Consider the following 23,356-nt stretch of genomic DNA (forward strand, 5'->3'; position numbering starts at 1 on the left):
AGACAAAACACTAAAAAAGAAGGCACCTTCCCCCTCCATTTCTCTTGAAAGCTTACTTTCACTTTAAAAATGAACATGACCCCGGAGGCCAGATAGACGTAGAATCTGATCCATTATGGTGAGAGATTTCAGTATCCTCTGGCTCCAGAGAGATGGACTTGAAAGACTGACTTGATGCATGTAGCTTTTTCTGAGGGTGAAACCCTGTTTGCTTAGGGACTAGCATGCTGCTACTGGAGGTAACTTGCTGCTGAGGTCATGAGCAAACCAATTTTCCTTTTATACCGGCGCCTCCTGCGATAATAATAGGTGTAAGAGAGAAAGGAAAGTACAGTTTATAGATGCATTTTGAAAACAGCATACATTTTTAAAGTTCATTTTAATCAAGTAATTTTGAAGTGTGGTGGTTTTGGTTTTGGTTTTTTTTTCATCAAGAAGGTTATTTACTGAACATCCTGGTGATATGTCAAGGTTGAGGGAAGCACTCTAGCACACAAAGCTAGCTTCATGCAGCTTTTATGGGGAATCAGCCTTGAAGCTGTCACCTGTAATGCACTTTCCCTTTTGAAGCAGCTGTTTCATTTATTTTAAGGTTCGCTTATTTTCTAGGACTGTCTTTTCATATTCAGATCAGTACCAAAGAGAGAAGAAAGCAAAGCGTTGAGATCAGGAGCCCACTTACCAGGGCTAACCTGTTCGGAGGATGCAATATTCCCCTCCATGAAGCCTTGTGTAAGGTTTACTTGAAGGGCCTATAAATAGGGTATTGGGGTTTTTTTGGTTTTTGGTTTTTGTTTTAACCTCTTCGTTCCTTTGGAGAAATAGAGGAAAGTTTTCAGGGCTAACTTTTGAAAAATAACTCCTGTGATGCCAAAAATGGGTATTAACACCCCCTGTTTGAATATACGGGGGTGCCACGCGCGGTTTAGTGTTCTGAACTGAGTGTGCTGTGCAAAATAGAACTGCAGGGCATCTAAACACAACCTCCAAAATACCTTAGCCTCAACAGTTAATAAGGACGCAGGCCCCAATTCAGCAGGGTACTTTGGGAGGTGTCTAACAAAGTCTGTCATTAATTCCATGGGCTTGGATGACCCGTCTACACCTCATAGGGGACAAGGCTCTATCCCTCCTCCCTCCTGTCCTTGCACTGCAATCCTAAATAATGGCACAACCTGCTCAGTTCTCCTGCATATTGGACTGCTTCGGTGCCATTCTGAGCCGCAATCCGTACTGAAGCTCTGCACTGCCCTCAGCACAAATGAGTGTCTTAGACCTGGTCTGCACTGGGGTGCGGGGGGGGAGGATTGATCTAAGTTACCCAACTTCAGCTACGTGAATAATGTAGCTGAAGTCGTTGTACTTAGATTGACTTACTGTGGTGTCTTCACCTCAGTGAGTCGACTGCTGCCGCTCCCCCGTCGACTCCACCTGCGCCTCTCGCGGTGGTGGAGTACAGGTGTCGACGGGAGAGCGCTCGGGGGTTGATTTATTGCGTCTAGACTAGACGTGATAAATCGATACCTGCTGGATCGATCGCTGCCTGCCGATCCGGCGGGTAGTGTAGAGATACTCTTAAAGGCATAATCTGGCCCTTAACGTTTTGTTTCAGCATCAATTTAAATAAGCTTGGAATGGCAGTTCATTTTCTTTTTGGCTGTTCTTCCTTTTGAATGAAAGGGGAAATGGCTGGGATTAACTGCTGTTTACACAGAACAAATGTAATAAAAAGAGCCGAAATCTTAAAAAAAAAAAAAAAAAAAAAAGACAAAAAGAACCTATGCTAATGTTGTAAATAGACATAATTTGTTAACAACATTATTAGAACACTGTGGTTGTAATAAACTAGTGTTGGAAAGCCTGGAAATGCAAAGCTAAGGTCAAAGTCAACAAATAATTGTCAAACATTAGAAATATCCCCAGTCAGAGTTCTACAAGTTTGACTTTCTTTTCCCACCCACCATTCAAAGCTGTCCTGGCATTATATCTGAGTCAAATCTGCAGCTTACAAGTGTGTGCTATATTTGGCTTGGTATGTATTTTGGATGGTTGATCAGGTAGATATTTAGGCTCTTTGGGATTCATAGTGGAAAGGTTGCTAGCAGACAGTTACACCTGGACTGTGTAAGGATAATTAAAAGGAGGAGTGTTTGGTTTTTATTTACTGTCAGTGGGTGTTTTGAAGTGGAGCAGGCTCAGGATTGACGCCCACTGTACAACTGGGCACCTGGGGACAGATGCTCAGATGGTGTAAATTGTCCCAGCTCCATTGGCTTCAATGGCATTATGACAATTTACAACAGTTCAGGATCTGTTCCATAATGTAGAATTAAATGCTGACCATCAGTGGTATCTCATACACAGCAGGATTTTCCTGTACTTGGATTAGGACATAACTCTTACCATTCTGCTTATAAACATGTCACACAATGTACATAGAGTCCCATTGGTGGAACACGTCACTTCTCTAAGTTTTGAATCTGCTAGACAGTGGTGCACTGAAGATCTAGGGCCTGCTGCCCTGCATCTTGTGTAGTCATTTGTACCTGCGCAAAGAGCATGTAAAAGACAATAACGCTTCCGGTCTCCAGGGAAGACCCTAGCAATGAGTTATAGCTGCAAAAGGCTTCTGACCATGTGGGTTACAGCAACAGCACTTTTGTATTGGAGGAATTGGACTTAAGGTATGTCAGCGGTTAGGAGGAGAGAAAGTGAGAACTCTGAGGACTTGTTTCATACAACATCTTTTTTCATTCTTGGTTTATTCAAACAGCTGTTCAGGAAGGATTTGTCAGTACATTAGGTCACAAAGTCTGTGAACATTAAGGTCCTGATTTACAAAACGATCTTGCCACATTCTCCTTTTCTGTGGACGCAATTTTTCATTGAGCGTTGATTGTGCCTGCAAATCAGGGGTGTGTGTGTGTGTGTGTGTGTGTAGTCCGTTGGTTCGACGATGACGTTTTCATGCTCTCTCTTTTTGTGGATTCTGGAGTGACTCTGAAGTCCAACGCATGACACGCATGCTCGTGAGCGGATCGGGCAGACAAAGTAATTGGTGAGCGTCTTGGTCACTATAGCAGTAGTATGATGCTTTTCCCTTGCAGCTAACAATCGATTATTTCTGTCTTCTTCAAAGGCTTGAAAAGCTCTGAGTGCTGTGTGTTGCCATGCTGATCTATTTAACTCAGCCTTCTTAAGATAATCTGGTTTTATTGCACCAAAGTGTGTGGTGTTTTTGATGCTGTCCTTGTAGTGCTTTTCCTTGTAGACACTTGATTCTGGTGTCCTTGTGCCAATTCTCCATAGAATTTTTCTCTGGGGAGTTAATATTCAGGCATCCTAATGATGTGTCCAACCCAGTGTAGTTGGGCTTTTTATCAGCATGGCCTTGATGCTTATGGCATTTGACTTTTGGAGAACCTCCAGGTTGATAATTTTGTCCTGCCAGCGGATCCCCATAATGGAGTGCAGAGACCACATATGGGCCTCTAGCTGTTTGATATGCCATTTGTATGGTGTCCAGGTCTCACAGCCATAGAGGAGAGATGTGAGCACAAAAGCATTGTAAAGTTTTATTTTTGTTGAGAGGGTTCTGTTGTGGGATTTCAGGACTTTGTTATGTAGCTTTCCTAATGACTGAGAAGCTTTCAGTATCCTGTTCGTGATCTCTTTGTCAAGAGATCCATCATTAGACATCTAAATGGTAAAGTGAAAGTGAACCCTTTTAAAATTAATTCATTGCAGGCACAAGAGTGGAAGCCAGTGCTGAAAATCTGGCTGTAAGTATATGGAGAAGTCATTCTGAGTCACAGAACTGTTAAAAATGTACAAGTTTTGGGAGCAGGGAATAGTTTGGGGGGTGGGATACTATGCAATTATTTACATTAGCTGTAAGTAGGAACTAAAGCTGTCACTTTCCTTGTAACTACTTGCAGGTGAAGGTGATGGTGAGAATTTGTCCCTCTCAAGGACCACATGACACGTCCGAATCCATGTCTTTTCTAAAGGTAGATCCACGAAAAAAGCAAATCACTCTTTATGATCCATCTGCAAGCGGACCATCCAACTTAGGTCACAGGAGAGGAACTGTTGCTGTCCCAAAGATGTTTGCCTTTGATGCAGTATTCCCTCAGGATGCTTCTCAGGTACTGGAGATAAGCATTTAACTCTAACAACTCTTCCCGTGGGCACATCATTTTAATTCATATAAGAGTTCCTTATTGCTTCTGGGAAATTTTGTTTGAAAGAGTTAGTATAATTCCTGGGAAAACATGGTAATTTAATAGACAGTAGATAAACTCTCACATGGTTTCAATTTAGCCCAGAAGTGAATCTACATCCATGGAGATAAATTTGCTGAATGAATACTTCCCCTGTATTTTTAGTGCTGCTTAAAGGCACAGTCAACTTGAAATTTACATTTTTAACTGAATATGTTGTAACCCTTTTTAAATCAATAGGATTAGGACCCATTGACTTCAGTGCTTTGCTACCTAGGGACAGATTTAAGCATGTGCCTAAAGTTTAGTGCTTTGCGGAGTCGGGACAATGGTTACAACTAACCCCATAAGATTACTATAATTGAAAGAGGGCGGGGAAGATTTTTATTTTTCTCTCCTTTTTCAGGTTTACATTTCACATCACTTCCTGAATAGTCAGTTTCACTGTTTTGTTGGCCATGCATGCCCTTCTCCAGGCCCTGCAAGGCCTGTCCTTATGCTCAATAACAGCAGTAGAGCTGAAACTGGACGGGCAGCAGGCAGACATGTGCACAGAAGGAAAGGGGATATGTTTGGTGAGGTTGTAGTCAAGACCACCCAATGGGAGCAGAAAAAAAACTTATAGTAGCTTTAAAACAAAGGATTTTTAAAATAAATCTGGACATAGACCAACCTTTACATAGTTCTCTATCAGAACATTCAATTTTATGAAACTCCAAATAATTCATGTTGAGAATGTCACTTTACAGCTTGAATGAAGAAGACAAATTTTGGCTAAAAAACATTTTTCATCCTTTTTATCTCCGGTACTGGATCAGTGAATAAGCATACTGCGGTCTTAACGTCTGGCAAGTGCATAGGAAAAGGCATAACTATGCACTCAGACGCACAGGGCAATTGCAAATGCCCCAGTAGTGCAGCCCTAGGGACCAGTATAGTCTATTTGTACTGAAAATTGCAATAATCTGTGTGGGTGGTTGTGCACAGCAGCTGCTGATGGTTTGGGTGTTGCACATGCAGTACAAAAAGGAGATGAGGTAAAATTTTGGCCTGATTGAAGTCAATGGCAAAACTCCCATTGTCTTCAGTCGGGACAGGATTTCACTCTGATCTCTGGGCCACACTCTTCAACACCCTCTTGGAGGGCCTTTGAGGTAGCATTTCTCCGCTGTTTCAAGGTGACTAGAATCAGAGTGGTCAACTTCCACCTGCATCATCATTGCTCTGGGCAGGCTTGCTGGCATCTATGCTCATCTTGCTGTATCTTGCTGCATCTTGCTGTATCTATGCTCATTGTTCACTGGTGTATGGCCTTATATGTGTATGCCATCAATTGCTATATTTAATAAATCATGGTATATATTTCAACCCCTTATATACACTGATAAATTGTTTTTAGTACACTTAGGGAATTTAGCGAATTCCCTTTACCAATTATATTATTGTTTTCATAGTAAATGGAAATCAGATACTTAGAAATTCTTATTCTGGGATCTTCAATGCATTTTCTCCAGTATGAATGGCTTTTTAATTTCTGCAAGCACTCTTTGGCTGGCTTCATTTCACTGAAGCTGTTACTGTTACTGAAAACCCTTGGCTAAGCTATTATACCAGCAGCAAGCTTGGTTGGATAGTGTTCAATTGCTACATTAGTCATAGAATCGATATTCCAAGGGAATTCGTATAATAGAATTGAAAACTATTTTAGGTTGCTATAGCAGCTTTTATTTTTTAAAAATGGAACATAGTTGCTAAAATAGTAGAAATAATGCCATAAAAATGGGCAAAAGTGTTACGCTTCAGAAATATTGAATCATTCTTTTCATGTAGGAGAGAAGTAAAGAGTGAATTGTGTAACTTATTTGTCTCCAATTGTTCTTTCAGGCTGAGGTATGCTCTGGAACAGTAGCAGAAGTAATCCAGTCTGTTGTGAATGGTGCAGATGGTTGCATATTTTGCTTTGGTCATGTCAAGCTTGGTGAGCTCCCAAATTCGTTACAGTTAATTACTATGTCAGTCTGGTAATTACATACTGTCAGCTTCTGGAACAATAAATCTGGAGTATACGAATAGATTAGAATTTCTTTTTAATTAGCTTTGCCAACTTATCATGGTTTATTTCTACACTGGGATCTTAAATTCTAATTTGAAAAGGTAAAATGTAACATCAGATTAGCTTATGTAGGAACAAGCTTTTAGAGGCATGTTATGATGAAAATCAAAAGATCAGAGATACTTTAAAAATTAATTTGCTTTGGGTTTGAGTTACAAAAATGGCAAAATTAATTGAATAAATACTAACTGATTAATAATTAAATACATACAAATCATTTTTGCATTTGTTAGCCCAAGCTATCTGAACAGCACATGGCATATAATGTAAATTGGGAGCTGCATAAGAAGAAACTGTTTTATTCTTGAAAGATAAGTTTTTATATTTTCCTTTCCTTTCCAGGTAAATCTTATACCATGATCGGCAAAGATAACTCCACACAAAGCCTTGGTATTATCCCCTGTGCAATTTCTTGGCTCTTCAAGTTAATCAATGAACGCAAAGAAAAAACTGGGACTCGTTTCTCTATTAGAGTATCTGCTGTGGAGATCAGTGGCAAAGATGAAAACCTTAAGGATTTGTTAGCTGAAGTAGCCACTGGCAGCCTTCAGGATGGTCAGTCTCCAGGGGTTTATTTGAGAGAGGATCCGATATGTGGAACCCAGGTATAATGGCTTTCACAACATAGGCTTTACAGCCTGACTTTCCTCTGTTTTTTATTTCCTTTTATCTGACAATGATGATGGTAAAATTTTTTATTGTCTTTAATATATAATCCCCACTCCCATGGTGTACATATTTGTTTCTCTTATCGCCCTAGAGACTTAGTATGATCAGCAAAAAACATTCCCCCCTGCCTTAATTAGTCATTTTCTTGTTTATATTCAAGCTTCAAAACCAAAGTGAGCTTAGGGCCCCGACAGCAGAGAAAGCTGCCTTTTTCCTTGATGCTGCAATTGCTGCCAGAAGTACCAGTAAAGCTGAGTGCGATGAAGAAGACAGGAGGAATTCACATATGCTCTTCACTCTTCACATTTACCAGTATCGCATGGAGAAGAGTGGCAAAGGAGGAAGTAAGATCAGTCACTCCAAATTCGATGTATTTATTTAGTTTGAAATATTTTTACATTTAGATTAAAAATAATATGCAGTATACTAAAAAAGAACCCCACCAAGCCCCCCAAGCAGTCGAGAATGGACACAAACCGTGGTAGATGTGGCTAATATCTTCTTTGTTCAATTCACATGTAGCCCCATTAATATTTAATTCAGGCATTACCCCACACTGCATTCATTATTTCTGTCATTTGAATAAATTCTGCATAGCTAATCTGCTGTGAGTCCTTTTGCTCAGGTGAATGTGTGTATAAACGTTGTTTTGTTTTAGTGTCCGGAGGACGGAGCCGTTTGCATCTGATTGATCTAGGAAGCTGTGAAAAAGTGCTGAGCAAGAGCCGAGATGGGGGAGGTTCCCTGTGCCTGTCTCTGTCTGCCCTGGGCAATGTAATTTTGGCCTTAATTAATGGTGCTAAACATGTACCATACAAGTAAGTAAATTACTGTGTACATTGCCTTAAATATAGCTAGTTTTATCGTGCAAAAAAATTATATCAAGGGCCTGCTAATCTGTTGCACTATATCAATGGAAGTTTTGCCAGTCACATATATAACAACATATATCTGGCCTCCAGTACAGTTTTTATGACATTTATGTTCATGTAATATATGATAAACCCTGGCTGGGATGATTAGTTGGTGATTAGGTCCTGCTTTGTGCAGGGGGTTGGACTAGATGACCTCCTGAGATCTTGCAACCCTGATATTCTATGATTCTATGATTTTAGAGTCCCATAATGTGGTGTTGGTATGCACAGCGGTCTGAAAAATCATATGCATTGTGGCATATACCTAAGTTGGATGAAGGTGTCCACTTTGAAAAAATTGCAGAAATGTTTTTCTTTTTTTGTGAAATGTTGAAACTTTGAAAAATTTTGGCCAACTTGTTGAAAACCAGGGGACATTTTATTTCCCTGTTGTTGTTGTTTTCAAATTTAGAGGTCTTGTTGAAATTTCAAGAAACATCAACCAGCTTTACTGTACATGTAACAGAATGGTGAGGATCGTATCAGTAGTGCTATAAATAATATGCCCTGTTCAGCAGGTTGCACGTATGTATGTTTCCAATAAAAACTGTGCATTTAAATACATTTAGGACCATATTCTGTTCCTGTGTGGAAAAGGGAATGGTAACTTGACAAAAGTGAGCATCGATGTGTGCTTTATAGAGTGTACCTGGCGGTACTGTCATGGTGAGGGAATACATTCACATCTGCAGGGGGCCCAGTCTAAAGAGGACATCCCTGCCACAGACATCACTGGTAGAATTTGGCCTTTCGTACCAGAGTTTAATTGTTGCTTGCTATGATGAGTTGTAAGTTAGTGCCTCATTTATTTCTCATGTCATTTCACATATTTATCCAGTGTGGAATATGAAGCAGGTGCTCTTTCATTTTGTATTAGGTGAAAGCAGGTGTTTTCCTTAGGCCAGTTGCCAGCTGAGCGAATGGACTAGAATAGTGAATGGCCAGAGCCTCAGGACCAAGCCCTTTGCCACCAAACCCAGCTCAGTGAGCAAAGACGTAAAGATGACTTCCTGACACAGGCCACTGGGTGCTGGGCCAGTTCTGAGGAGCAACTTATAGCAGCCTCAGGAGTGTTCTAAGTTGTGCCAGTTGCATACAGCCCCTAAGTAGCTTTTCTGGCAACTGTGGCATTCCAGAGCATGATGACTCCTCAGCTGCACTGGCTATGGCTGAAGACCACGTTGGCCATACACCATCTAGTGATTCCCCCAGGGAAATCCTCGGACAGCCAGTTAAGCTAATTTCCCGCCGGATTTGTGCTGCCAGAGCAGAGTGGGCAGAATGGAAGCCAGGATCTGGCCCTAAATCTGCACCTAAGCCACACAGAAGAACTATAGCAAATGTCATAATTACTTCAGTGTATGAGCATTGTGATATAGCTGTATCCACCCCAAAAGATGTGCACGTTATGGTATATGCGAGCTTATAGCCACATCCATAGCCACAGATCGGGCTATAAAGCATGTATGAGTGTTTGAGTAATCAGACTTTTCAAATAGGTGGGCATTTAAGGCATCTCTTTTCTCCCCTTGAATAGTGGAACATTCAGTGCACTGCTGCATCAGGCAGTGCAACGTCCAATGGATGGCTGTATTGTCACTTACTAAGGGGAAGCTTTGTGGAATTCTTTCTTCTCAATGCTACAAGGTGTGGATCTGGTGTATGGGCTCCCTCCTCTGTGAAGACAAGGAGGACAGGGAGATTTCTTTGCACCATGCTCCTGGTCAGAATGCCGAGGTCATGGTCTCTCTTTTAAAATGGCAGAGGAAAAATTAGGTGGGGCAGGGCTTAAACGTATCTTTGATGCCTAATAATATAGTTGTTAGGGTATTCTTGGCTGTGTCTGTTCAGCAATATAAAGTTATTTTATTCCTTGTTACACGAACTGTTCATCTGTAGGTCATGTAGGTTAGTTAACATGGTGATGGTGCATTCAAAGTACCAGAGATTAGCTCTAACGAGATAAAGGTAGTACTTGTAAGCTGTTTGGGTAATACTAAGTATCATGATGAACTGCCAGTAAAGTGAATAGTTCTTGGATTTGCCCAAATTAACAAAGAATTTACACCTCTAAAAATATGCAGGTAGAGGAATAAATTTGTTATCTCTGTGTGTATATATGCTTAGACATGTTTTAAATATGTACAGATCATGTATATTTCAGATCTACCTATACCATACATACATGTACACTATAAAAATGAAACCATAATACTTGGTGTTTTAGAAAAGTCTGCAAAAGGAACTAGAATTCTTTTAAACCATCTTAGTATTATTATTTATTACATAGGGACAACAAGTTGACTATGTTGCTGAGAGAATCATTTGGGAACATCAACTGTAGAACAACCATGATTGCTCATATTTCTGACTCCCCAGCAAATTATGCAGAAACTCTCATGACAATTCAGCTTGCATCACGAATCCACCGAATGAGAAAGAAGAAATCCAAGGTTGGTGTACAAGCAAGCTGCAATTAATTTAATTGAAAATTTATTCTCTGAACCCCTTGGTGGGGGAATATGGGACTTCTAAACAATGAGGACTAATACAAAATGCATCAAAGCTTGGTAGAGAAATTGACAAACGTGTTGGCCCAAAGCTGTTGTTATTCCACTTGATTATTAGTCCTGAAACATTTGTGTTTTAATTTTATGCAAAGGCATGTTCACACACACACACACACACACACACACACACACACACACACAGATATTCCTTTGATTTTATATGGGATTATTGCAAAAATTCCTTTGATATTATATGGGGCTATTGCTAAAGGTTCAGTTTGCTTTAATCAAAAAACAATAAGGAAAGAATGTAAGATGCTAAGATTGAAAGACAACATAATTTTTTGATGTTATGAAACTTATCTGTGGTAAACCTATTAATATAATAATCATATCCTGTTTAAAATGTATATAGATAAGTTTTGTTATTTAACTTCATATCGTAAAGGTTTCCACTAGACACAATTGTGGTTGATGGTGAAAGCAAAGCAGAGTACATAATGAGCCCAAGATTTCCTCTCTTATTATAAATACATTTAATATTAATAAAGATTTTCTTTTTTTATAATTAACAGTATGCATCCAGCTCATCTGGAGGAGAAAGTTCATGTGAAGAAGGCCATGTACGAAGACCACCTCACTTGAGACCCTTTCACCCAAGAACTGTAGCACTTGACCCTGATCTTCCTGCACTGAGTATTTCTAGTGATCCTGATTATTCCTCCAGCAGTGAACAATCTTGTGACACCGTCATCTATGTTGGTCCAAACGGTGCAGCTTTGTCTGACAGGGAACTAACAGATAATGAAGGGCCTCCAGAGTTTGTTCCCATAATTCCTTCCCTTAACAAAAAGAGAAGCAAGGACAACTTTGCTATTGCTAGAAGTTCTGACAAGGACCATTTTAAGTGCAACACTTTTGCTGAATTGCAAGAAAGGTTAGAATTCATTGATGGAAGTGAGGAACCTATAAAGTTTGCTTGTGGAGAAACACCTGTTGCATCAAATTGTAGTCCTGTGACAGTGATAGAAAATGTGCAGTCTAAACTGGTAAATGAAAAACCATCTTCTCCATCTGGAGCGTATAAAAAATCTGTTCCACAGGAAACAATGTCTCCAAAAAAAGGACATAATCTTCATTTCCAGGCTGCTGTGCAAAGGGGTGGCAGCTGTCATGAAAAGAATGCCCCTCACGTCAAAGCGGAACATTCCAAACTGCAAACCAAAGCTGAAGGCAAAAAACTGGGCTCAGCCTCGGATGGCGAGAAAGAGAGAGAGACAATCACAGATTCGCTGAAATCATTGAAATATAACCCTACTAGGAGTCAAGAGCAGAGTAAGGCCACAGCTGAACCTGTGGTGAAAGAAAAGTCCTCATATGTGAAGAGACCTTTACCAAGCCCTGCGCCCCCACCTCCACAACAGAGAGATCAGACCCTCAAGTCCAAAGAAGCATGTTCAGAGTTGGACAATAGCAGTGCAATCCGGACTCCTCCTGTGGGAATGAGTAAGCAAATGACTAGCAAACCTGAGCACAACTTGGTAGGAAGCACATTTCTAGTTGGCAGTAACACCCAGAATCAATCTGGCGCTATCGAGGTACATAGTTTCCACTCAGCGTTCAAAGGTAAATGTTTTGACCGGGATATACTGACCACCACAGTGACTTTGCAGCAGCCTGTGGAGCTGAATGGAGAGGATGAGCTTGTTTTTACAGTGGTAGAGGAACTATCCATCAGTGGAATTTTAGATAATGGAAGGCCTGCCAGTATCATTAGCTTTAACAGCGACTGCTCCCTTCAGGCTCTTGCATCAGGTTCCAGGCCGGTTAGTATTATTAGCAGTATAAATGATGAGTTTGATGCTTATACCTCACAGCCAAGCTCTACTGGTGTAAATATTGATATTGTTTTGCCCTTTGCTGAGGATCCGTTTTCCAGCAGCAGACGTTCCTCCATCAGTTCTTGGCTTAGTGAAGTTAGCATTTGTACAATTGAAAGTGATGGAGCCCAGTCCAGTGACAATTTTGTTGCCCAGTCATCTTACAGCTGTAATAAGTCCAAGGAACCTTGTAATTTGGATTTGCCCAATGTAACCACCCCATTGAAAAGCTCCCTGAATGACAGTGGATTTTGTTTCTCAGAGGTGGAAACTGAGAGTGTAAGTTCTAGCAAAATGTCTTCAGGCATCAACAAAATCCCCCAAACCTCTGAATTAACCAAAGCATCTCAGATGAAAAGTGCTTTTTGTGTAGCTGATCAGCCCATAAAAGTTAAATCTAGCAATTCTCGAGGTACACCGGTGATAGAAACAATACATTCTAGTCTTCCTAGGAAAACAAAAACTACCTCATCTCTGACTCACAATGATGCCACAGTAAGTTACAGGGAACAGCAGAATCCACACACTATTTTTGAAGATCCCTGGCTGGTGCGCATGGATAGTCACTTGGAAGCAAAAGCTGCAGAATCTCTGCTGTCTCCAAAATCTCACACATTTGGTACTGATAAGCAGCCAACAAAAGCTGCCCAATACTTCAGCAGTGCAACCAAGCCAACTAAGTCTCAGACTATGCTTGCATGCTCTCAGAGGGTTGTAGATGGTTGTGAAATGGCTTGCAGATCTTCCAATGAAGCCACTAAAAAATCTGAAGCAGCAATGAAAATGCCACAGCTTAAGAGAGGAGCCACTACGCTGGGTGTGATGCCAGTAGCACACAGTAATAGTGCTCCATCAGAAGGTGTGAGCAGGGGAAGTTCTGAAGCTGCCTTTGCTGTTGGCAGCCTGAAAACATCCCTGGGAAAGAAGACTCTGCCACAAAAGTCAAGCATGCTACCTAGGCCAAATGGGACCATACCTCCAACACCTCCTGTACGTAAATCAAGCCTAGAGCAGAAAAATGTGGTGGTCGCAAATAGTGGAGGCAAAGCTGCAGGCCTAGACAGTCCTAGAGTTGTAACAGCAAAAGCTGAGGAAGAGGCAGAATTGAGATCAAAAGCTGGATCTTGGGTTAGTGAAAGTACTAGCAGTAAAACAAGCCTCAAGGGGGACCATTCTTTGCCTAAAATGACTTCAAGTTTAAAGACTAAGGCATCTAAAAGTGAAGCTGTTCATCGATATGAGAGTCACATGTCTCTGGAAAGGTGTGATAGTCTGACATCGGTTGGATCCAAAGCAAACACAACTAGGGAAAATGGCAACGCTAGCATCAACAATGGTAGAACGGGACGTTCGGTCCCACGGCTGGGAGTTCCCCCTGTAGCTTCTACTGTGACTTCACCACCATCACATACTGCACCTTTACCCTGTAAAAACAGCCAGGCAAAAAGTACCACTAACCAGAAAGCTCAAGCAGGTGGAAACAAAAACCGCAGCCTTTCTACCAATGGGTCAAAGTCGCTTAGCTCCTCTGTAAAATCACTGACTCAGTCTATTGGAAAAAGCTCTAGCATTCCTCCAAGTGGGAAAACAATCCCTCGATCTGTGCAGGGCGTCAACAACAAACCTGGCAGAGGAACTATTATGGGGACAAAGCAAGCAATTAGGGCAGCCAACAGTCGGGTTAATGAACTGGTATCTGGCAGTTCTGTCAAAATGGGGCATTTCAGAGGCTCCACAGACTCTGATAGCGGGAATGACAGTGGTATTAATCTCAGCGATGAAAAATCACAAATTCCACTGTTGCCATCTCCTTACAGCAAGATAACTGCGCCCCGGAGGCCTCAGCGGTATAGCAGTGGGCACGGCAGTGATAACAGCAGTGTTTTAAGTGGAGAACTGCCACCAGCAATGGGAAGGACAGCTCTTTTTTACCACAGTGGTGGCAGCAGTGGCTACGAAAGCATGATTCGTGATAGCGAAGCAACGGGCAGTGCCTCTTCCGCACATGACTCAATGAGTGAAAGCGGAATGTCATCACCAGGACGCATGAGGAGTTTGAAGTCCCCTAAGAAAAGATCGACAGGTAAAAAATTAACACGACTCAGGCTTGCGTTTTCAGCCATCTTAGCAATTCATTGATATTCTCCTCATATTTTAGGATGTTGAGTTTTTATTGTGCTTCTTAAGTAAACTGGTAGGTCACTTAGTTTGAATTTAGATGCCTAGCCACGTTAAAGATATACATATGGATAAAAGATGCGCTAAATTGTAGATGAATGCTGTTAATTCGTTACAAAATTATAGGCTTTGTAGTTTTTAAAGCAAGTTTTAAAGCTAAATTATGAAAGAGGTAGAAGCCTGAGGCCTGGTCTACACTGCGGGGGAGGATGGATCAATCTAAGTAACGCAACTTCAACTATGTGAATAACATAGCTGAAGTCGACGTACTTAGATTGATTTACTGTGGTGTCTTCACTGTGATAGGTAGACTGCTGCCGCTCCTGTCGACTCTGTCTGCGCCTCTCGCGGCACTGGAGTACAAGAGTCGATGGGAGAGTGCTCGGGGGTTGATTTATCACGTCTAGTCTAGACGTGATAAATCAAACCCCGCTGGATCAATCGCTGCCCGCCGATCTGGTGGGTAGTATAGATATACCCTAAGTAGTGTAACTGTTTTTGTTCAGAGAGGTGTGACTTCCGTTCACTTACGTTTGTCCTAAATCTTCTAAATCCACCACAAAACCAGAGTGATTGGCTGCTGAACAAGGGCTAAATTCCGCCACCTTTATTGACCTTCAGTGGCATTTACTTGTTGGCTTCATTGATGCTGCTTGTGTGGGTAAGTGCTACTGAATGAGAGTAACGGCTTCAGAATCAGGGTTCTAATGTCCAAGTTTTGGAAATAGTTTTTATTATTCCAGCCAGAAATACCATGTTCGTTATTGGGGATTCACTGCAATTCATGCAATGATAGCTCCTGACTGAAAGGCTGCTCCTGCTTCTAGTAGCGCTATGTGTGGGAGTAGGGTAAGAACTACTCCTCTGAGCATGGGCTTGCTGAATCTGACACGTCAATTGGAAAGGTGTAATTATTGCAGTCTCTGTAGGTGCACATGATACTTGTGCCAGCACAACTAAACGAGTTAAACTGATGTATATGTTATTGTGCTTTCTGGTCAACGCAACTGAGTTGCTTTGATAGGCAGTAAATCAGTTCAGAGACCTTGTGCAACACTTGCAGCAGTTCTTTTTTCATAGCACATGAACCTCTCCTACAAATCAATATTAACAGCTGTGTAAAGTTGCACACGTGTTGAGAAGGCATTACTCACTGATGGATTGGTATTTGTTTTTGCCCCAGGAAATGCTTAGAAGGTCTTTAAAAATGACAAATTATTTCTTTTTCAGCTGAAATTGTCTTTGTTGGTAAATTATACCTTACTTTTTGAGTGCTTCATACTCTGACACACGAATATATTTTATACATGAAGTGGGACTTCATAGGAGTTTTATTCAATATTGGACAAACAAGAAATGTTTGATAGACCCATTATTGGCCTAAGTATTCAACAGGAAATGTTAGCCATGTTCCTGGGGTAACTGAATACTAACCTGTCAAAGTGGATTTGAGACTTGCTTCTGTTGGATTTTAGCTCTTAGGAAAGCAGTGCTAGAGAAACTCATCCTGGGAACTGATCCTACTCCCATCAAAGCCAATGGAAGCCTAGTCCTTAATCCTGCAACCCCTTCTGTGTAAGTAGTCCCCTATGTCCACATGGAGCTCCAATGACTCTACATTGGGACCACTAGGTACCATGAAGTTCATCTGCTTGTGTGCGATTGACTGCATCTGTTTATTGACTTCAGAGGGCTTCCAGCTGCCGGAAGGCAGTTGCAGGATTGGGATTTTAGTTCATGGGGAGGATCAGGCCTGACACAGTCAGATTGAATAACCTGAGGTTGTGAAAAGGATACCCCGTTGATTACATACCCAAAATAGACTAAATTGTTGTGGCCCAGCTGCCTGGAAGTCCCATATTTGCAAGGATTCATTTATTAAGAATATTTATACCAGGTAACTCCTTAAGCACATACAGCAAATATCTCACTTTCAATGAGGCCTGGTGAGCTTTCACCTCTGTTATTGACCATTCGTAAAGTTTATAAAGTAACTGACCTGATCTCATGGCACTTGACTCCCATGTAGGAGACCCAGGTTTGGAGATGGCCTCAGTCATACTCTTCTAAGCCGCAGTGAAATGTTGCCCTCCTGATGCACTCAGCTGCAGTCAGAAGAAGAGAGGCAATAATTATAAGATGCCATACCTCTGGTTTTCTCCCATGAGACTCCAGACACTGAGGATAATTTTACTTCACTTCTCCCTCAAAGATTCCGTCCTGCGATGGGAAAATTTTGGAAGCAACTCCTTTCAAGGAGTGCAGTGTTCCTCTGAACCTCCATTAAAAGGGAGTCACTAGAGGGAATGTACATTTCTCCCATTGAGCTCTGAATCAGCAAGCATGAAGCTGCTCACGCTCCCCATCACAAAGCGACAGAGAGCACAAGCAGGAATATCACTCTTACACTTCAACTTGTTTTTGTGTCATTGGCTCCCGTGATCTGGGGATCAGTGCCACTGGCTTCGGTTTTGCCTGAACATGGCCTGTACGCTTGTTGGTTAATGACAGATGCATCACTAAGAACTAGTCTGTCAAAAAGTGGAGGGTGACACATGACTGACAAAAATGTCTGCATCAATGCGCTCAGCTTTGTATGGGCAAATACCAGCACATGTCTGGGTGCCCATTGTTTTATGGGTACAAGACAGTCTCTGCCTTGTGAAACTTTTGCCCTGATGCATCTTGGTAACAGTAAAAAGAACAGGAGGGCTTGTGGCACCTTAGAGACTAACCAATTTATTAGAGCATAAGCTTTCGTGGGCTACAGCCCACTTTATCGGATGCATAGAATGGAACATATAGTAAGAAAAGAGATATATATATATATATATATATATATATAAAAGTTGCCATATAAACTGTGAGAGGCTAATTAGTTAAGATGAGCTATTATCAGCAGGAGAAAAAAACGTTTGTAGTGATAATCAAGATGGCCCATTTAGACAGCTGACAAGAAGGTGGGAGGATTCTTAGATTGGGGGGAATCTTAGATTCCCTAATGACAGGTTTCAGAGTAGCAGCCGTGTTAGTCTGTATTCGCAAAAAGAAAAGGAGTACTTGTGGCACCTTAGAGACTAACCAATTAAGTATCCTCACACCTTCTTGTCAACTGTCTAAATGGGCCATCTTGATTATCACTACAAAAGTTTTTTTCTCCTGCGGATAATAGCTCATCTTAACTAATTAGCCTCTCATAGTTTGCATGGCAACTTCCAACTTATCTGTATGCATATATATATCTTCTTACTTGGTAACAGTGTTGTTGTTCTTAAATCTGGGAGACCCTTGTTAAGTAGCAAGTGAATTTCCTGGTTCCCTGGCCGTTGCAGCTCTGTTGCATTGTGGAAGTGATGTGCTTGGACACGAAAGAGGAGAATTACGGTTGTAGCATAGCTAGTTGCTGCCCTAAGTGCCAGAAGCCTTCAACTTCCACTGAAATAATCCCACATCATCTTGCAGCTTGGATGCTGAGTTTAGAGGAGGCCATGTGCCAGTCCAGTTGGCCAACAGGCTGTTGTTACGGTAGAAGAAAAAGGGGGATTGGTTATGCAATGGGGTGGAGTGAGGGTGGTTCTGTAGAATGAAGTGGAGAACCTCATCTGAACAAGTCTTGCTTAGAATTAACCTAGGCATAGAACAAATAGCCTGTCAGAATCATCAAACGTTATCAGCCTCATCACATTACCGAGTTGACTACTTTTGCCAGAGTGAAGAAATGAATGAGATCATACTTGCTCACAAAAAAGAAATGTACTCACTCATGAAAGTGGGCAGACAAAATTTAGGAAGGCTGGCATAAGGAACTGATGCTTAGATGGCCCTTGGGAGAACTACTACTGCTGTTTACCACCACTAAACAAACAAGGACCGTGCCAAAGCCCATCAAAACAGTAAGGCCCAGATCCTTAAAGCTATTTAGATGCCTAACTCCCATTGATTTCAGATTGCAGTTAGGTCCCTAATAACTTCAAAGATCTGGCCTAACTGCCTTACATTATTAAAAGAAAAGGATTAAAAAAAAGGATTTCCCCCAAAGTATCCTGAAAATCTATATATTTTCTTTGTTTTGTCATATTTTGCAATACACTAGTACTCCTAGGTTTTGGATGCATAATATCCCATGTGATGCAAAATACTTAAAAAAAAAATTTATTTAAGGTCTCCAGCGTCGTAGACTGATTCCTGCTCCATTGCCTGATGCTACATCCCTAGGAAGAAAGTCCAGTGTCACTGGCCAGTGGGTTGATCTACCACCTTTGCCAGGCACTTTAAAAGAGCCATTTGAAATTAAAGTTTATGAGATTGATGATGTGGAACGATTACAGCGACACAGACAAGAGGAAACTGAGGTCAGTACATATTTTACAACAACTCCAGACAACTTAAATTACAATATACAGGCAGAATCACTGCTTGAATGCTAGTTTGGCATTCAGGAAATTGATTGCAATTAAAGCACTATAATTATTAATTTTACAATTCATATGTTGGGGTGCCCTTAACGTAGAAAATGAAAATAATTACTGTCTACAATTAATTGTGTTCAACATGACTGATGGCATGAACAGAGAACACCAATGAATACATTATGAGAAGACTTTATAATCTTAGCCTGCCTGATGAAACTTTACAGCCTCTCTCTACTACAGGGTCATTAACTCTTTATGTAAATGACATAAAGTATCCTGGTTAGAATTCTATTAAATCAGGGATATTGAGAGTTTAATTTACTTGTAATTGGAAAACAATTCAGTTAATTCTATTTTGGAGACCAGAGTTCTGTATTCTTCTGATGCCTTTTTTTCCCCCATTTTTTCCAAAATAGCCTTTCCAGGATGTTGAAAAGGTAAGAATGCTTTTATATAACTACAAATTCCTATGTCTTAATGTTCTTAAAGAGTTCAGAATTTCATTTAACATGATTAGACTGTGTTTATTATTTGCACTAGTAGAGAAAATAATTTCTCTACAAACAGTAGCAATTTCAGAATATATTAGAGATGTATGTTAATTTAGAAAAGTGCAATAAATGCTTAACTGATTGTGGCATGCTGTTTCTGTAGATTAGAATGCATTCATGCACATTTCAAGTGAAGAGAATAAAAACGCTGTTAAATGTTACAATGTAATGAGGTGGGTAGGATTTGGGTGGTGCTGACAAAGGCCAGGCCAGGCCAGACAGATTCATGAAGTGGTCTTTCTGTGCCTTTAAAGGGTCTGATGTATTTCAATACCAAGCTGAAGATTTTAGAAAGGCGCCATCAGCAGATTAGAGAAGTGAAGGCAAAACATGAATGTCTGAAGGAAGAGTTGGAAGAGACAAAGTGCAGATTGATGATGGATCCAAATAAGTGGAAAGAAGAGTGTAAGTATTTCGCCAAAGTCACTGTGAAGTCCAGATTCAGCAAGAAACTTTTGCACATGCTTAACTTTAAGTAATGAGTAACTTTAACTTATTTAACTTTAAGCATGTGCTTAAATTGCTAGCTGAATTGGGGCCTTAAAGAACTTTGCACAGCAATGAAGTTTGGTATGGCATGGGATTGCTTTGCAATACTGGGGTACTGTAAGTAGAATTCAGAAACTAGCAAAACTATACGAAGACTGAAATAATAATAATTATTATTAATAATTACTTTATATAGTGCTTTATAGCCATAGAGGTATTTTATACCAGGAATAAGTATTATTACCCTCATTTTGCAGATGGGAAACTGAGGTGTTGAAATCAGAGCCTTATTCCAGCAAAGCACTTAAACATATGCTTACATTCTTTGCTAGATTTGCTAGATTGGAGCCTGGGGCTGGAATTCTGACTCAAGTGAAGCTAATGGCAAAACTCACTTGAGCTGAATGGGGACAGGATTTTACCCTAGGACTTTGTTTCTTATGTGATGACACCAATAACTGCTGACTGAAGATGTTAAATTCTGCATCTGAAATAATGTTTTATTGTAGACAGTTTCTCATATAAACATTTTGGTTTTTCGCAAACAGTTGAGGTGGACCCTCACCTTGATAAGGAGTCTCAGGAGTATCTGGAGGCACTGGAACAAGTGACAGAGGAACTAGAGCAGTGTGTTAATCTGTGCAAGTCACATGTCATGATAGTGACCTGTTTTGATATTGGGATGATATCCGATGTGCAAGATGGAGTTCGAGAAGTGGAAGTTTGAAGGTGGTTTTTCAAGGGACTTTAGGAAGTGGAGCCAAACTGTCCAACACGAAGAAGAAAAAGGATTAGGAAGTGAATGTGGAAATGTGAAGACTTAAAGCCACAATGAATGTTGTAGAGACTGATACAGATGAGGAATTGGAATGTTTATAAATCATTATGGTGCCTCTATGTGACCTGAACTGTACAAGGATAAAAATAGAAATAAACATTGTTTCTAACAGAGAAAAGCAGAAAAATCTAGTACAAACCAAGACTTTAAAAAACAAACAGAAAACAATGAAAGTGCCTTTAAAATTCATTTGATTTTCATTTTTGTATTTGGTGCTAGAATTAAAGCCAGCAAACCTAAGCAGACCACAAAATGTATTCCTATGAAATATTTTATACTGTATAGTGTATTTATGACTATATGTAAAAAAACCAACATTGTAGCACAAGCAATAAGTAAATTATGTTTTCATACCTGAACTTGCCTTCTTGTTTAATAGAAAAGCTGTTTTATGTAGCAGAACTAAAATTGTATTATAATTGTTTTCTTGGTTAGGATTCAAGATATTTTTATGAACAGTTATCTATTGAAGAAGTGTATTATGGAATTTCAAGATGATTGTTTTATGTTCTGTTTTTGTATTATTCCTTTTTCAGGTCAAAATAAATGTTTGTGTTCCATTTATATATAAATATATATATAACTGCTTAACTACTTCCTTGGTTACTAACCTCTGTTTTCATGGATCCGATCTTTTTAGAGTTGTTAACCGAACTCGAGGAAGTCTAGAAGGGCATTGTGGTTTGTTTTTCTCTGACTACAGGAACTGAGAATTATGTTTATTACCAAAACCATAAAACAAACAAGCAAAAAAAAAAAAAAAAGAAAGTTTTTGTAAATTTTAAGTTAGGTCCATATTTTTATATAGTTTTGACTATAAATAAAGGTTTTTGCATTATGAACTTTTAAGACAAATAGTATATCTTTTTACAGTTTTTCTAAGGAAGGCAAACCCTCAGGATCAAGTTTATACATGCTGCATGAGATTTGTGCTTTTTTGAAGGAGACCACCTAAGCGTGGAAACGATTGATAAATTTGTTGCCAAGCGAATACTTTTGAAAAGGTTTAATAGTGTATGTAATATCACATTTCATAATGAATCATATTTTCTGATCATCTTGCTTTTTATGGGTTTTTTCAAATCCTTTGTACAAATGTGTATTATAACAGCTTGCTTCAGCTTTTATCTGTGAATAAAAGATACATCTATTGTTAAGATTGCTTCTTATTATTTCCATGATTTTCTCTATGCTGCAATACAATGTAAGGAGTGCAAGGCACAATTATATAGGCATTGGGTACTTAAATACATCTTAAAAATCTAATGATGCATGTCTTTCCCCTGGTCATACAGGAAATGTGTGGCTATGCTGGGAATTGAACTCAGTTCTCCTGAATCCAAGTTTAGTTTTGTTAAATATTATTTAAAACACACTGACTTCACTGGAGCCAGGATTTCACCCAATGGGAAGACTCCTACCCAAGGTGATTTACGGTTTATTGGGCCAGATCCATCTCCACATGGGAGGTGGGTTCAGTTGTCTCCATGGCACCTGAGTCTCCATGTCTCCTGAGTCTGTGCATTGTCTTACTGCTCCCTCCCTCCAACTAATTAGCAGGGAATTTGCAAGAAAGTTAACATACACTCCTCCTCCTCATTAAATGCAGAGTTTCTTCAGGGGTAGGAAGCTCTGGCAGTGTGACTTGGAGAAAAGTCACAGGTAGTCCAGAGCCTCCAGCAAATTGCAGGGGATCTGGGAGGTTTGGATATCTGGGTGGGATTCTTTATCCTGCAGATAGCAGAGTTTGCAAGAAATTCTACAAAGGGGAACCAGGGTGTTCCTTCCCTCTTTCCCCTTGATTTTCCCAAGGAAATGGTACAGTCCAGCTCATTTTTATTTATTGCACATTGAATCATATTTGGTGGTGCACAAAATATAGATGGAATGTGGGGGCCCAGTTTCTGTGTTCCTCTATTGCTGTGTTAGCTCTTTTTCCAGGTCTTGGAGCAGGTCTGCCTGGATTCTGGTGTAAAGCTCTGGCAAAATGGGACTGTATCCCATGCCTCATGCAGACAATATTCTAAATAGCCAATGCAAGTTAGATCTATAGAGCCCTGGGCTGTGAGAAGAGAGATTGATCTAGAAGTGGCAGAGTTGTTACAAAGTGTTCCACCCGATCCAGTGCCTGATGATTTCAGTGTATGCAGGATGGGGCTATATATTCAAATTATTTTTACAATTCTTTTGAAACAATTATAGGAGTAGCAGTTATTCCAAAGATGAATAGCTTGGATTACAGAATCATTACACACAAGCCTATTTATCAATTAAATAAATCTATCCCTGCTATGAAAAACCCACAAAAAAGACAGCATAGAGTCAGCAAGGTCAAATACTTTTTAGCAAAAATGGAAAAACACATAATTGCATAGGTGCTGGAACTAGGGGTGCTGGGGGGTGTGTGGGGGGGGGGGTGATGCAGCTGCAGCCCCTTGCTTGAAGTGGTTTCCATTATATACAGGGTTTACAGTTTGGTTCAATGACTCTCAGCATCTCCACTATGAAAATTGTTCCAGCACTCCTGTATACTTGGCCAGATAGCAATACAACCTGGGATTCTTGCTATATGAAGTGAA

General features: G+C 40.3%; 1 protein-coding gene across 3 annotated transcripts in view; it reads left to right on the top strand.

Moving 5' to 3' along the window:
- KIF26A (kinesin family member 26A) overlaps nt 1–21,917 on the top strand; it is a 134,653-nt gene extending 112,736 nt beyond the window's left edge. For all 3 annotated transcript variants that reach the window (XM_037901051.2, XM_043549466.1, XM_043549467.1), the window contains 11 exons: nt 3,939–4,148; nt 6,108–6,201; nt 6,679–6,941; nt 7,166–7,349; nt 7,664–7,823; nt 10,210–10,372; nt 11,005–14,392; nt 18,649–18,839; nt 19,316–19,336; nt 19,705–19,855; nt 20,488–21,917. In XM_037901051.2, coding sequence (XP_037756979.1) covers nt 3,939–4,148; nt 6,108–6,201; nt 6,679–6,941; nt 7,166–7,349; nt 7,664–7,823; nt 10,210–10,372; nt 11,005–14,392; nt 18,649–18,839; nt 19,316–19,336; nt 19,705–19,855; nt 20,488–20,666 — 5,004 coding nt within the window. In that variant the 3' untranslated portion in view covers nt 20,667–21,917. The remainder of the gene's footprint in view (nt 1–3,938; nt 4,149–6,107; nt 6,202–6,678; nt 6,942–7,165; nt 7,350–7,663; nt 7,824–10,209; nt 10,373–11,004; nt 14,393–18,648; nt 18,840–19,315; nt 19,337–19,704; nt 19,856–20,487) is intronic.
- The last annotated feature ends 1,439 nt before the right edge of the window (nt 21,918–23,356 follow it).

The sequence above is a fragment of the Chelonia mydas genome, chromosome 6 (assembly GCF_015237465.2).
Source record: "Chelonia mydas isolate rCheMyd1 chromosome 6, rCheMyd1.pri.v2, whole genome shotgun sequence".
NCBI lineage: Eukaryota > Metazoa > Chordata > Testudines > Cheloniidae > Chelonia > Chelonia mydas.